Genomic DNA, 15,453 nt, shown 5'->3' on the forward strand with positions numbered 1-15,453 from the left:
CACCACACGCAGTGGGTGCAACAGGTATAGCATCTCTCCCAACAGCTCCTAGAAACATCTATGTGAAACATGCAACTGTTTCCCCCATGCATGGAGAATCTCGCTCATGAATTCAGCACTTTGAAGGTGGAGGAAAGAGAATCAGGAGTTCAAGGTGGGCCTAGCCTGGGCTACATGTGACCATTTCCCCAAAACAAAACAAATCTGAAGTATCACTCAAGAAGAATGCCACCTTCCAGGTAGATGATCGTCACTGTTTGTCTCACCAATTTCACTCATGTCGTCAACCAAAATTATTTCCTCAAGGAAACGGTGTGGGGTGAGGTTCATCACACTAGACACTGTCCGGAGCAAGGTGTTAAATTCCTCATTATAAAAACATATGATGATGCTGGCGGTGGGGAGATAGGCTGGGTAGTGTTTCTGATGACATCTGCAAGAAAAATGGGGAGAGAATTAGTCATCCAAAAACCTCAAGTGTGGGGCCTTCTTCAAATGCCAGTCCCCACTCTGGCTTTCTTTGGTGAACATTAGAACAGCACATTAAAAGTATACAAAAATTAACAACAAAATGTCCTTAAATTTTTAAAAATTATTTTCATGTATGTGTATATGTCTGTATCTATGTATGCAGACACACGTACATGCAAGTGCCTGTGGAGACCAGAAAAGGGTGTCAAAGACCCCAGAGCTGGTGTTAGAGGCAGATGTGAGCTGCCTGACATGGGGGCTGGGAGTCAAACTCTGGTCCTCTGGAAAAGTAGTAAGCTCTCTTGATTTCTGAGCCATTTCTCCTGTCTGTCCTTAAATTCTTTAATTTTTTTAACCTTTACTTATTTTGTTGTGTGGGTGGGTGGGAGGTATGTGTGCCTGCCACAGTGGGCACGTGTGGTGGTTGTACAATTTACAGGAGCAGGTCCTCTCCTTCACCACGTGGGCTTCAATCTCAGGTGTGCAGATGCCACCTGGCTGACCACACTAAATTCTTATACTCTTCTCACACTTTGGAATTATTGTCCTCTTTATAATTACTCTTTCTTGACTTTCCCTTTTGATAATCTTAGGTCTATTTTAAAGATAATATTTTTTTTAAATATTTATTTATTATGTATACAATGTTCTGTCAGTGTGTATGCCTACAGGCCAGAAGAGGGCACCAGACCCCATTACAGATGGTTGTGAGCCACCATGTGGTTGCTGGGAATTGAACTCAGGACCTTTGAAAGAGCAGGCAATGCTCTTAACCTCTGAGCCATCTTTCCAGCCCCTAAAGATAATATTAAACACAGATTATATCCAAATATTGGCGTCTATTCTAAATATGGTGGTTTAAATTTATGGAAAGATAACTTCAAAGTAAATTCACTGTGCCGTGTGCTTAGCTTTGCTTTGGGGGTTTTACTGTGACACCTGATGTGACCAAGAATTGTAGTGGAATTGGTGGACTGGCAAAAGGTCATATTATTTTTGTGTGCATACAAGTGAAAAGCAGGAGTTGAGATCTAGTGTTTTATTGTTTGGAACTAGCATCAGCAAAATAGAAGGGTGACCCAAATACCTCCCAAGACCTAGTTAGAGGAAGACAGCTGAAATCTCAAGGAAATGACAGGGTCAGAAGGCTGAGAGCTATCTGGACCAATCTCCATCACTCTTGCAATAGTGATTGGGCTTTTGTTTTTTTAGGCATAACTAACCGTATAGCCGTGGCTGGCCCAGAACTTGCTATGTTGATCAGGCTGCCATGACGTCCTGTGTGCTAAGATTAAGGGTATGTAAAACCACACCAGCATCCAAGGATGAATCAGAAGGGCTTTCTTTTTCCTGTCAATTCATTGGCTCATAATGGCACAGAGGCCACTTTGAAGGTAATGGGGGCCAGAGAAGTGAGGGCAAAAGAACGAAACCACCATTCCCACTGCAACTGTGTGAAAAGGGCAATATTTTCCAGACAGTTCCAGGGCAGTAGGGACTGGGCAGATGAGCCAAACAGGAATTTTGGCGTGTGTACCTGCAGGATAAACATGGGTTGAAAGAGTGTTTATCCTGACCAACATTGTTAGTCCAGTGGGTGGTGGTACAGAAAGTCCAGCTGCTGAGTGGAAGCTGGCACCATGCCCAAAGGAATGGAAACCGTGTGAGGTGGCAACCTGGCCAAATCCGGAGTGGTCGCAAACATGGCAAGCACACCATCTGCACCCAGATGGACGTGACCCGAGAGCACAGCAACAGAATGATGTGACGACATCAAACTGAAAACCTTCTGCGTGACAACAGAAATTACCATCAGGGTGAAGAGATACCTCCAGATTCAGCAAAACTACTGGCAACATCCATCTGACTAGCGATTGAGAGCCAGACTGCTTACTAGAGCCAACAATTAGCAGGGTGTTGAGGCTGTAACACAGCAGAGTGCTCATCTAGCCCTGGGTTAGATCTCATGATCAGGAATACGCAAGACACTGTTTAAAAAAAAAAAAGCCTAGCAGACCTTCTTCAAAAGGAAACAGTGGTCAATAGGTTGGGGAGGGAATAGGGGTAGAGGAGGGACTGGGGTTGCTATGCAAAATAAATGAAAACATTAAAAATAAAACTGTTCAATGCTGCCAGTCATCAGGGAGATGCAAATTAGAACTATTATGAGATGGATGAGATTCCAGCTCACGTTATCAAAATAATGAGAACATTGTGGAGTGATGTGGGAGTGTCATATATCAATCTGTTGATTTCATTGGCTAAGCAATAAAGAAACTGCTAGGCCCATTGGATAGGCCCACCCTTAGGTGGGTGGAGTAAACAGAACAGAATGCCGGGAGGAAGAGGAAGTGAGCTCAGACTCCACAGCTCTGCTCTCGGGAGCAGACGTCCGCCATGCTACCTGCTCCAGGGAAGACGCATGCTATGAAGCTCCAACCCAGGATGGACTTAGGCTAGAATCTTCCCGGTAAGCGCACCTAGGGGCGCTACACAGATGATTAGAAATGGGCCAGAGCAGTGTTTAAAAGAATACAGTGTCCGTGTAATTATTTGGGGCATAAGCTAGCCGGAGCCAGGCGGCTGGGTGTTTGGGGACGCAGCCCTGCCGCCGCTCCCATATTACTACAAATGACGCCCAGACGTGTGGCTAACTAAACCCACTTAAAAAACCTGAGAAGGCTTAAAAATAAGGGAGAGAGCATTTAACACAGATTTTTGCTGTTTGTTGGTGGCGTGCTGTAGAGAGATTTCCTGATTCAGCAACAGCAGCAGAAAAAAAGCTGCGTTATTTTAAAGTGTGGCTTCCCGGGGCTGTGCCGCCAGTGCAAACTCTGGCTTTATGTTTGTGTTCCCGCTTGGGATCGGAAAGAGAGTGCTCTGAGACCGTGAAGACGACTCAGAGCTCCCCGCCTGCTCCTGGGCAGAAGGCAGAATCAGGCTTAGGCAGGCGGAAGAGCATGGCGGATTCCTGCCGCCATACAGGGACGTGTTTTCAGACTGCGCAGTGCTCTGCGTGTCAGATTTGGATGTAACTTGGATCAAAAGAATTTCTGTGCTGCACGCTCAGTCTCAGAATTAAAGTGCTGAGTGCCGCTCCTACCTGGTAGCCCCAAGAGGCTTCCTGACTCAGCTTTAGCTGCAAAACCCTGCGGCTCATTAAGAGGTCCTGCCACAAAACACTTAAACAGTGTTGAGGAAAAGCTGAACGCATGCTTTTTGATTTTCAGGCGTAGCAGGAAAAAAGCTGCGCCGTTTAAAAATGCCGGCTTTCTGGGCCATCCTGCCAGGGCAAACTCTGACTGTTTGAGGCAGGAGGGCCGGCTACTGAGAGAGGACTTGAGTGTTGTCTGTTGTAGCTTGCTGGCTGGCAGGGACCTTGCAGCCAGTACCTCAGCCATGAGGCTGGAAAGCTAAGAAATGGGCTGGATCCAGCCATCAAAGCCACGCCTTTAGTCCTACTGATATTGCTTGGTAAATTAAAGACTCATGTGGTCAGAAAAAGAGAGATATACAGTAAAGAGAGATTCAAAGACAGAAAATTTCTGAATGGTTTACTGTGTGTTAAAAATATATGCAGACTAAAAGTTCAAATTCTTAAAGTAAACCTCTGTGACTTCAAGGTATGGGGGCACACGCCTTTAATCCCAGTGCCTAGAAGGCAGAGACAAACAGATCTCTGTGAGTTCAAGGTGTAGTAGTGTACGCCTTTAATCCCAATGCCTGGGAGGCAGAGACGGGCGGATCTCTGAGAGTTCAAAGACAGCCTGGTCTACAGATGTACGCTCAAAAAGCAAAAAGTTAACGTAGGAATGTCACAGCTTAGATTCTTAAGTGCCTAGTGATTTAAACGCGCAAATCAAAAGTGCTCCTGGATAGTAAAAAATTGTAGATTCACAATAGGACAGATTCAGACCACTAAATGAGTCACACTGTTGGATGAATGTACGTAGGCTTGGGAGAGAGAAGAAAAAGAATATAGAGAATAAAGTTAATGGTTTAAAAAAAAAAGGGTAAAGTCTTTAAAGAGACAGAATAAAGTAAAGTGATAGAGTAAAAATAAGCCGCGTAAAGATGAAAAATTCACAGAGAGTCTGGATTCTTTGTATTATTGTGTTTTCTTTAAAATTTTTGACTGTGAAGGAGCTAAGTACAGAGAGACATTTCATTATATGGGCTGCCCAGTGGAACCAGAACGGATATCATGAGGGTATGATTTCAGAATTTGGATCTAAGGATATGATACTTTGGAAAAGAGATTCTTCTTTTGTTTTCACAGAGGATGAGACTCTATGGATTTCTTCTATTCCGATTTGGTATGATGGACCACGTCCTCCTGAAGGGTTGCTGTGAACACCTTCAAAAAATTACTTCACTCAACTGTCAACTGAGATGACCCTGGCACACAGGTTATACCATGAAAGACCTAATTAACGACGCCCCCATTCAGCAGGAAGCAGTTTGGAGAGAAAAAACTGCGCCCATGTTCCCAAATATGGTTTATAAACGTTCTTTTACATTTAAAGGGGGAAAGGATATAGATATGAATAATTTGCATTAGTATAGATTTTGCTTTATTGATAGAGATTTAAGGTCAATTTTGTTATATGTATAAGTGTTTCTGATTTTGATTAAGGTATTGTGGTTGTGTAGTTCATTTAAATATGTACTGTATAGTTAAGAAATATAGATTAGTGGATAATCATCAGTAATAGTCAAGATTGTAGTCATGTTAGTTAGATTTTCTAGATATATAGAGATACATTTCAGTTAGATAGACATTCTTCATATCTTTCAAAGACTGCAGAATATGGCCTTTAATGTTTCAATAACTTAGGACTTTTCATGAGAATGAGACACTCTGCTCCTGGCAGCACCAATCTACTTCAAGAAGAAGATGGGCATCGAAGAGGATCCTTCTGGAGTTTGATAGCCATTTGGGCAAGAAACTGCTCTTGCCTGGACTGTTGCATAAACTGGACACAAAGAACCCGCAGAGAGAGGACTGCTGAACTTGTCTAAGGTGAGATGATCTTTCGGGGTTCCTGATTCATGAAAGAGTCTGCAAGACATTCTGCAGGACACAACAGATAGTGACTGAACTGACTTTGAATTTTCCTGCTTTATGGAAATGTCTGCTGGATACCATGGGCCTGAAGGCTGAAGATGGATGCCCCAACGGTACAGAGGAACTTTGGGTGACTGTCCAGGCAGTGAGATGTCTCTGTCATTTCTAGAGTTTTAAAAGTTGCTTTTTTCTTGTTTGTTTATGTAGTATTGTATCTTTCTGAAGTCTTTGATGAAGTTAAGAATAGTTAGTTATAGTTATAGTTTTCCTTAGTTATGATAAAGATTATTGTAACTTTTACTTGATAACTGTTTCGTTATATGTAATTTTGCTATGCTAAAGTTAAAGCCTTTCTTTTTTGTTTAAACAGAAAAAGGGGAAGTGATGTGGGAGTGTCATATATCAATCTGTTGATTTCATTGGCTAAGCAATAAAGAAACTGCTAGGCCCATTGGATAGGCCCACCCTTAGGTGGGTGGAGTAAACAGAACAGAATGCCGGGAGGAAGAGGAAGTGAGCTCAGACTCCACAGCTCTGCTCTCGGGAGCAGACGTCCGCCATGCTACCTGCTCCAGGGAAGACGCATGCTATGAAGCTCCAACCCAGGATGGACTTAGGCTAGAATCTTCCCGGTAAGCGCACCTAGGGGCGCTACACAGATGATTAGAAATGGGCCAGAGCAGTGTTTAAAAGAATACAGTGTCCGTGTAATTATTTGGGGCATAAGCTAGCCGGAGCCGGGCGGCTGGGGTATTGGGGACGCAGCCCAGCCGCCGCCCCTATTACTACAGTGGAGGACAACATAATCCAACAACTCTGCTCTTAGATATCCAGTCAGGTGTAAGTCGAGCCTAGATAAGAGATATCTGCCTCTCAGACTCCTGCGGCATGGCTCTAGCAGTCAAGATATGAAACCACCAAAGCGCCCAGCAGAAGAGGAATGAGTTAAGTGTGTGCACGCAGAAGAATGCTATTTAGCCTCAAAAACACAGGCAGGTGGAACGGTTCATTGGTAGAGGGACATGATGATCTGTGTTGATCCCTGGGCTCCGCATAGTCAAAAGAAGAAAGCCTCTGACCTCCACACCAGCCTGCACTGTGTGCATATGTATATGTGAACACGCATGCAAATTAAATAGATACAGTTTTTAAGATAGGAAATTCAGTTATGTATCACAATAAGGATAGACCCAGAAAAACCCTGTCTCAAAAAACCAAAATAAATAAATAAAAAGGCCTAGAAGAGCTGGAGTGAAAATCACACAGGAGGGAGAATTAGTCTTCTCCAGAGATATGCACACTAAATAGTTATCCAATGCCAACTGGCCAGTCATATATATATATATATATATGTATGTATGTATGTATGTATGTATAAAGAGAGAGAGAGAGAGAGAGAGAGAGATGCCCGAAATAACATACATATATATGTATATACACACGCTAAAACACTAAACAGGTCCATCAGAGTACTGCTGGAGATGATGTTTGGCCGTTATTGGACAAATCACATATTTCCATTAGTTGAAACTCCTAGTGGGACTTGACAACTCGGGTATGTAGAAGAGCAAGGTGGTTAGTGAAGGGTGGGGCGGGGATGAGGAGGGAAATGGTTGGAGGCCACGCAGAAGAGCCAGGGTGGGAGTCCCAGAGTCCCATTATATAGCACTATATATATGTAATGTGTATGTGTTTGTGTGTGTGTGCGTGTAAACAGCGCTGAGAAAATGGGTCTGACGTGGTTTTAGCATGTGAAGATGATAAGCATATGACATTATACATATTCTAATTTGCCTAATTTAGCTTCTCCACAGTATACAAAAGTGCTCTGTACCATAGATGCACAAATTTTCCTTTTCAGTTAAAAATTCAGATTAAAATGGAAGACAAAGCTAGAAAGATGGCTCAGTGGTTAAGCACACTGGCTGGACTCCCAGCATTCACTCACAGCTGTCTATAACGTCAGTTCCAGGAAATCTGATGTTGTCTTCTGGAGCCAGAGAGCACCAGGCACAAAAGTGGTGAGCATACATACATGCAGGCAAAAACACCCATACAAATAAAAGTAAATACATCTTTTTTAAAAATCAAGGCAAGCTGAACTAGAAGTCCCAAATAATGAAAAGATGTGATTTGTCCAACAATGGCCAAGCCTGCTGAATCTATTTAGTGTTTTAATGTGTGTGTGTGTGTGTGTGTGTGTGTGTGTGTGTGTGTGTGTGTATGTATGCATATAAAAACCACTTGGGGTTGGATAACCATTTTGGGTGCATATCTCTTGGTAAGACTAATTCTCTCACTCTCTTGGTAGTTGTTAGTTGCCTTTAGTTCTTACCTAGGGATAAGCCAGTTTTAATTTCTTTTCTCCATGGTACACGCCCCGTGCCATTGTTCAGGTCTTGTTTAAGCAGGCGTATTTCGACTTTGTTTTTCCTATAGAGTGATTATGTGTTGGAAGAAAGGAACCAAGGCAGTTACACTATTTTAGATAAGATTTAGGGGGACATAGTAGCATGGGGAGAAATTCACAGTTTACTGGAATTAAAATATCGATCTTTGTGGTAGTTAAATCTTAACTTGATTTAAAGATTGTCCTTCAAGTTAAATTAATACCATGCTTATAGTTTAAGGAAATTTAAATTTATTCTTTTTGTGTGTGGGGGAGGGAAGAGAGGCGTGCAGTTGAGGTTAACCTTGAACTTCTGACTCTCCTGCCTCCACTCCAACACTGAGATTACAGGCAATCACCACCATTCTTGGTTTATGTGGTGCTGGGAATAAACCCTGGGCCTTGTGTATGCCAAACACTCCAATTGAACTACATCTCCAGCCCAAGTTTGTTTTCTTTCATCATGACTCAGTTACACTCTGCTATTGCGTGCAATTACCCCGTCTGTTGAGTGTGCCCTATCATGAGTGGTTGTGGCTTCACTTGCTTGTGTTGCACACAGATCACACAGTGAAGCAATATGGCTCGTTTTCAATTTCCTGGAATGGCATTACTGGAGAGTGTATGATTGCTTAGCTTGAACATTTTTCTTTCAGCTAATGGGAACTGATAATCTTTTCTAGGAAATGATTAGAACCTAAATAATATTTAAGAGGCATCAACAAGCAAGATACTGAACAGATGAACCTCAAGAACATTGTGCTAAATGAAATAAGCCAGTACCCCAAAAGACAAATTCTGTATGCTTTTACTGTGTTGAGGTCTCTGGGTGGTAAAGTTCATAGACTCTAAGTGGACTGGGGAAAGGGGAGTTGCAAGTTTCCCTTCAGGCAGTGCTGTGGTTGCTCATGACTGTCCGCGCTTAATGTCGCTGAATTGTCCACTAGAAAATTATTAACATGGCAATTTTATATTCATTTTACCACAGTTAACATAAACACAGATAACAGAAGACACGAGAATGAAGCGGACTAGGAAGGAAAAGATAGGCGGACATCCAAAGCAGTTTCTGTTGGGAATTAATGCTTTGGCCAGGAGCCCTCACTGGTGACTGAGTAAAAACCCTCAAGAGATTTACTTAACTCTTCAAAACCTCTAGAACATGTCCTGCCAAGGGGGAAAGTGGTCTCCACACCATTAGACATGAGAATCTTGACCTCGTCTGACTTAAAGTCACAAGAACAGGAATCTATACTACAGGATTTCTTATATGCTAAAATTGAGCTTGGTTAGTGGGGAACATACATTTTATCCCTGGACTCTGGCACCTCTCTCCTGATGCCCAGTCTTCTGCTGATAACAGCATTAAGTCCATATTGTTTAAATTCTTTGTAAAATTCTGGGGCTGAAAAGTCAATCGTATCTGCAAGAAAAAGGTAGTTTGCGTCATAAAAGTAAAAGCTTACTGCTGGCCCAAGTAACAAGAGCAACCGTATCCTGAATTTTTCTGAAACAGTCATTTTCCGGACTCTCAGCTACCCACAGATGAGGTTAAAGGTGAAAGCCCAGAGCTTTGCATAAACCAAAGCAGACTTCTTAGTAAATGTTGTCATTAGTTCTAGATGGAAGACACTCAGCCCTATCCGAGCTGCATCAATCACTTTCCTGTTGTGTTAAATATCCCGACAAAAGCATCTTAAGAAGTGAGGGGTTGTTTTGATAGACAGTTCTAGAAGTCCATTATAGAGGGGAAGGCACTGCAGCAAACCCCTAGCAGAGGGCAGTGCATTCAACTTGCTTACTTTTTCCTATTTATTATGTGGTCCAGGGAATGCGCGCTCTCTCTCTCTCTCTCCTCTCTCTCCTCTCTCTCCTCTCTCTCTCTCTCTCTCTCTCACACACACACACACACACACACACACACACACACACACACACACTTCGTAAATGCCACACAGAGGTTATAGAAGCTTCTGCTGAAACACAAGTAGTCACAAGTCATCATCAGCAACCTCCAAGATAAACTCATTCCCTAACCAAAGACAGAGCTGGGGAAAAGGGTAGCCTGGTGACAAAAACAAAACAAAACAAAAAACCTTTCAAAACTTGCCCTGAGACCTTTCACCTCACCCTCACCCTAAGGAAGCAAGTAACAATATCCATCTTGCCCCACCTGGTGGTGTCAGCAGGGCCAAGCAGGGCCTAATCTGCCTCTGGTCAGTTTGTCCTCCAGGGTAGTTGTAGGGAGAACGTAGGGGAGGAGCTTCTGGGCCTCTCTGGTTGAAAACTGGTGATGCTGAGTCTCCCTGATGTATTGTCAGTAGAATGTGAATCTCCAGCCCCCCATGACAAGGAGATGGGGCAGGGTAGAGCCAGGTAGCTTTCTTCTTCCCTTTGCCTCTCAGGAGACCCAGTGGGGAGCTACATGTCCACTTTCATTCAGCAGCAGTGAGGACCGGAATAGTTGATACTCTGTTTCTCTTTGAACCTGGTGGTGGTGAGGACTAATGGACAGTTGAACCTTTTAACTCTGGTGTCAATGGGGCACAAGGAGGGAGGAATGGCAGGACTAGCTGACACTGTGCCCAGTGACAAGGTTGTGAAAGTCAGTGGTCCGTTTAAGTGGAAGCCAAGAGACTTGAATTGTTTTTTGTTTTGTTTTGTTTTGTTTTTCGAGACAGGGTTTCTCTGTAGCTTTGGAGTCTGTCCTGGAACTGCTCTTGTAGACCAGGCTGGCCTTGAACTCACAGAGATCCACCTGCCTCTGCCTCCCAAGTGCTGGGATTAAAGGCGTGTGCCACCACCGCCCGGCAAGAGAGAGACTTGAATTCTTTTATCACCTGTTTACCACACAATGGTGCGCACGTAGAGCTATAGGCAGATGGGGCAGGGAGGGGCTTCTGGAATGGAGGGTGGCCGGACACACATACTTACCTGTTCTTGTAATAGAGGACAGAAAGGACCAGTAGAAGCATTCTTACATCCTATACTGTATGGCACACTTATACTCAATATTGCAGAAGGGAGGGATCGGCACTGATATATTACTAGCTTAGCACATAAACCCTTTTTAGGGCCTGTTGGTTCTAAGGTAATTATGCCTTAGGCCAAATGTTTCTGGAGGAGTACAAGACACCGGTAACAACTAAGTATACCCATTGTTTTCTTGAGCCTAGACATCCACAGAACGAGGGAAGAAAGAAAGAGGTGATAATGAGAAACAGAAATAAAAAAATTCAAAAATGTGTTCAAGCACCTTTTCCAGAATGCCAAGACTGAGCTCCAAATGATTGACAGCCTCTCTCCCTGCCCACCTACGTAATCTGCGTGGTGGAGATGTAATAGAAGGCAGACTTTTAGCATCTGAATCCTCTTTCAGATTGCTGGTGCCTGAATAAAGTAAAGTTTTAAGGGTCAGTGTCTGTCTTTGCTCACTGGCTTTTGTGAGTGGCAGGCACTCCTATTCAATTTTGCTTATACTTGTACTACAGCTCCCTGAAGGAGATCTGCTTGAAGTCATGCTACAGTGTCTCGCAGTATTTTTAATGCCCAGAATCCAATAGAAAATGTCATACCAAGTCCCAAATGGAATTTAAAAGGGACAACCAACAAACACCAACACCGAGATGAATCAGTTGGCCCAGACTTGCTAGGATGCTAAAGCAGCCGCCGCCGCAGCATCAGAAGCAGACGGAAGAGGGAGAACAGCTCAGCTAAGGGACAGAAATTACAAGAACTAACCAAAAGGAAATTATAGGAATGGTGATTACAGTCATCTAAGAGGCAGGGTGACTCTAAGTAGTAGTTAAACTACACAGAAGGCAGAGCCTGGGAACTTGAGGTCAGGCCCTTGGAATTAGTGTGGTATAAACAACAGAGATGAACAGAAAGAAGAAGATTCTCAGTGACCCATGGCATAACTACAGAGCTAACTGTATCACAGGAGTTACAGAAGGAGAGAGAAAGCAAGGGTGAGGGGATAGTGTGAGCGTGGGGTAGGGATGCTGCAGAGGGGCCATTCTATGTCTTACTCTTCCACGATGCTGTCAGCAGTGCTCCAGGGCAGTGCGGAGCCCAGGACACAGATCTGACTTGGAAACCATTAATTATTGCTTTATTGTTCTCTTCATCTTTGGGGGCTGATTTTGTTACATCAGGGAACCTGCGTAAACATGAAGCCCAAATCGTCAATCAGTGAGTGTTGGGGGAGAGCAAATTTTAAGAGGGTCTTGACGTAGAATATCTACAGATGTGTTAATGCAGTTACTATGCCAAGTAACAGCATACAGAGTTTGTGGAACCACACTGGTAGATTCAGGCAATGGCTGCCTTTGGGGCTGGAAGGACCAGGGGTGACATTTCTATGGCATCCTTTGAAATTCATTTATGTGGAAAACAGAAAGCTGCCTGAAACCAATATAGCAAACTACATAAAAATGAGAAATTAAGAGTTAGCGCATGCATGTGTATATACCCTATTGAGTTCTGTGTATATAATATATTGATATATGAAATATTTTATAGCTCAAAAGTTAAATTACCCTAACGGGGGCATTCTCTTACCCTTCCAAATATTGACTCTGTGATATGCTGAAAGTAGTTAACAGAAAGAGATCAGTTTGTTCCTGGGTATAATTCTGGTTTTCCAGGTTCATCTGCATCAGACTTACCATTAGAAGTATTCTGTTTGGGGGTTTTCTTTGAGACATGGTTTTGCTGGTGCACATTTTTTCTAACTGAATTAGCCCTTATGAGTTCCTGGGTTTTCCTCAGCTGTTCGTTCTCTTGATCGTAGTGGAAATAGGCAATTAACAGAGCTGTCCAGAGCCCGATGGCCAGGGATCCACAGACGACACACTGAGCTATGATGTTCTTCATTGTGGAGTGCATACTTTTAAATTCCAGTTGTCCTAGAGGAGAGCATTGTGAGAGAAGCTGTGTGAGACAACTCCGTGGTGTTTGACTTGTCATGTAGCTTAAGTTCCGTTTGCAGTGCTTTAGAAACAATCATTTCACTACTTTTCGAATACAGAAGTTTACCTCTTTTCTATCAGACATATATCCATAGGATCACCATCCAGATGGGTCAGTATGAAACAAGCAGCATAATTTAAAGTCTTTGCCCTACCCCTGAGCAGAGAGCGCAAGGAGAGGAAGCAATAACACAAAAGAGCATCATCAATCTCTCACCCCGCCCAGCCCACCTGGAGAGACTGCCATGTAAAAGCATGCGATGTCACATGCTGAAGAGGACAGCTGAGGCATGAGCACCGTGGCCCACTGTTGAGGGGACATAAATAGACTCAGTGGTCTGGGTTCTAGCAGAGATACGAATGCCGACCCTGAGTGTCTCCATTGGCACTCGCAGTCAGATGCAAGTGAAGCTTTTCTCGGCAGAACTGCTGTGAGACTGTCCTTTCTTTTTCTTTCTTTCTCTTCCCTCCCTCCCTCCCTCCCTCCCTCCCTCCCTCCCTCCCTCCCTTCCTTCCTTTCCTTCTTTCCTTCCAGCCCTGTCTGTCCTGGAACTTACTTTGTAGACCAGGCTAGCCTCGAACTCTCAGAGATCCACCTGCCTGTACCTCCTGAGTGCTGGGATTAAAGACAAGCAGCACCACTGCCCAGCTGAGGCTGTCCTTCCAATGATGAAATCAGACAGAGCTGTCAGCAAGCAGATTTTAAACCCATAGTGATGAGCAAGAAGAGAGAAGAGGGGGTGGGAAGATGACGATCAGACCTGAGTTTGAATCTCCAGAGCCCACATAAAAAGCCAAACAGAGCAGTATGTGCTTGTGACCCCAGTACTAAAGTGGGCAGAGACACAGAGCCCCGGAGCTCTCTGGCCAGCTAGCCTAGACAATTGCTGAACTTCAGGTTCAGTGAGAGACCCTGTCTCAAAGGATAAAGGAGGAAAGAATCAAGGAAGGATTCCCAGCATTGTCTTCATGCCTCAACACACATGTGTACTCATATGCGTGTGCACCTCACATGGGGACAGAGAGAGAGAGAGAGAGAGAGAGAGAGAGAGAGAGGGAGGGAGGGAGGGAGGGAGGGAGGAGGGAGGGAGAAGCAAGCAGAACATCGTGTATTTTGCAGAACATGGCTAGTGTCCCTGCTTATGGTGACTGATAGGCAGCAGATGCTTGGGGAACCTGTGAGCAGATGATGTGCAGTGTCCAGCAGCTCCAGCCTGCCAGGAGGAAAATGCAGAGCCTGCTGCATTTTTAGTTCTAGCTCCTGAAAAGCTCTGTAGCACGCATGGCAGAGACTCAGACCAGCAGAGCTGGTGGTGCCTGTGGAGCATTTATGATGCTGTCTAGTCAGAGCTTCCTTTCAGTGTCAGTGGTCTCCATGCATGTGTCTGTATCCTCCTCTTGACTCAACTGTGAATAAAAACAAAGCTAAACACCCTTGTTAGAATAGGCTGGGGGCCAAGAATGCAAGTGAGGGTTTTTTTTTAATTATTATTTTTGTTTTGTTTTGTTTTGCTTTAGACAGGGTTTCCCATAGCCCAAGTTGATCTCAAACTCACTTTGTAGCCAAGGATGACCTTGAGCTTTTGATTCTCGCGAGTGCTGAGATTACAGGTACGGGTTACCATGCCCAGTTTTATATGGTACTGGAGACCAATTCCAGGGGTTTGTGTATGCTAGAAAAAAACAGTCTCCCCACTGAACCACATTTGAGGCATGTGAGATTTTTACAGTACTTTCAAGACAAAGTTATTGGCCATGTGCTCACAATTTGGAAGGAGGCAGGATTTCACAGCCTGAGTGGGAAATGTGAGGACCGTGAAGCAGAACCAGGTTGAGCTGCTGCTTGAGCAGCTCAGGAATAGGAGTGGCAGGGCCTTGGCAAGTCACACATGTGTAATCAGAAGGGGGCTCTCTTCACCCCAGTGCACCGAAAAGCCCAGGCAGGATAAATGAATACAGAGGCACAGCTCACAGTGGATTGAGAGACATTTAAGACATCTGGGTGTGTGATATAAGTGCTACACAGAGTCTTCAAGCCTTACCACAGCACACACACATGCACACACACACGCACACATGCACACTCGCGCACATGCATGCACACACACATGCACGCACACGCGCACATACACACATGAGCGCACACACACACACTCGTGTGCGTGCACATACACGCACGCACATGCATGTGAGCACACATACACACACATGCACACTCGCACACATGCATGCACACACTCACACACATGCACACTCTCGCACATGATAGCAAGGCTGCTGTGGCTGAAGTGGGGGAAGAGGGACTGCTCTAGGAGAAGAAGCTGGGCCAAGGGGAAAGACCAGTATGCTGAGGCTCTAGGCCAGTGGTTCTTAGCCCTCCTTTTACACAGTTCTTCATGTTATGGTGACCCCCACCTGTAACATTATTCATTGCCACTTCATAAATATAATTTAGAATTACAGTTCATGAATTGTTAATATCTGATATGCAGGATATCTAATATGCAACCAGCAAAGGGGTTGTCACCCACAGGTTGAGAACCACTGCTCTA

The 15,453-nt window shown here is 44.2% G+C and overlaps 1 protein-coding gene across 1 annotated transcript in view; it reads right to left on the bottom strand.

Moving 5' to 3' along the window:
• Positions 1-12,806, bottom strand: part of Galntl5 (polypeptide N-acetylgalactosaminyltransferase like 5) — a 37,116-nt gene extending 24,310 nt beyond the window's left edge. Inside the window, exons 1-3 of the mRNA XM_075955785.1 lie at positions 12,599-12,806; positions 9,234-9,351; positions 267-433 (exon numbers count right to left, since the gene is read on the bottom strand). Coding sequence (XP_075811900.1) covers positions 267-433; positions 9,234-9,351; positions 12,599-12,806 — 493 coding nt within the window. The remainder of the gene's footprint in view (positions 1-266; positions 434-9,233; positions 9,352-12,598) is intronic.
• Positions 12,807-15,453: the final 2,647 nt, after the last annotated feature.

This window comes from Microtus pennsylvanicus, chromosome 21 (assembly GCF_037038515.1).
Source record: "Microtus pennsylvanicus isolate mMicPen1 chromosome 21, mMicPen1.hap1, whole genome shotgun sequence".
Lineage (NCBI taxonomy): Eukaryota > Metazoa > Chordata > Mammalia > Rodentia > Cricetidae > Microtus > Microtus pennsylvanicus.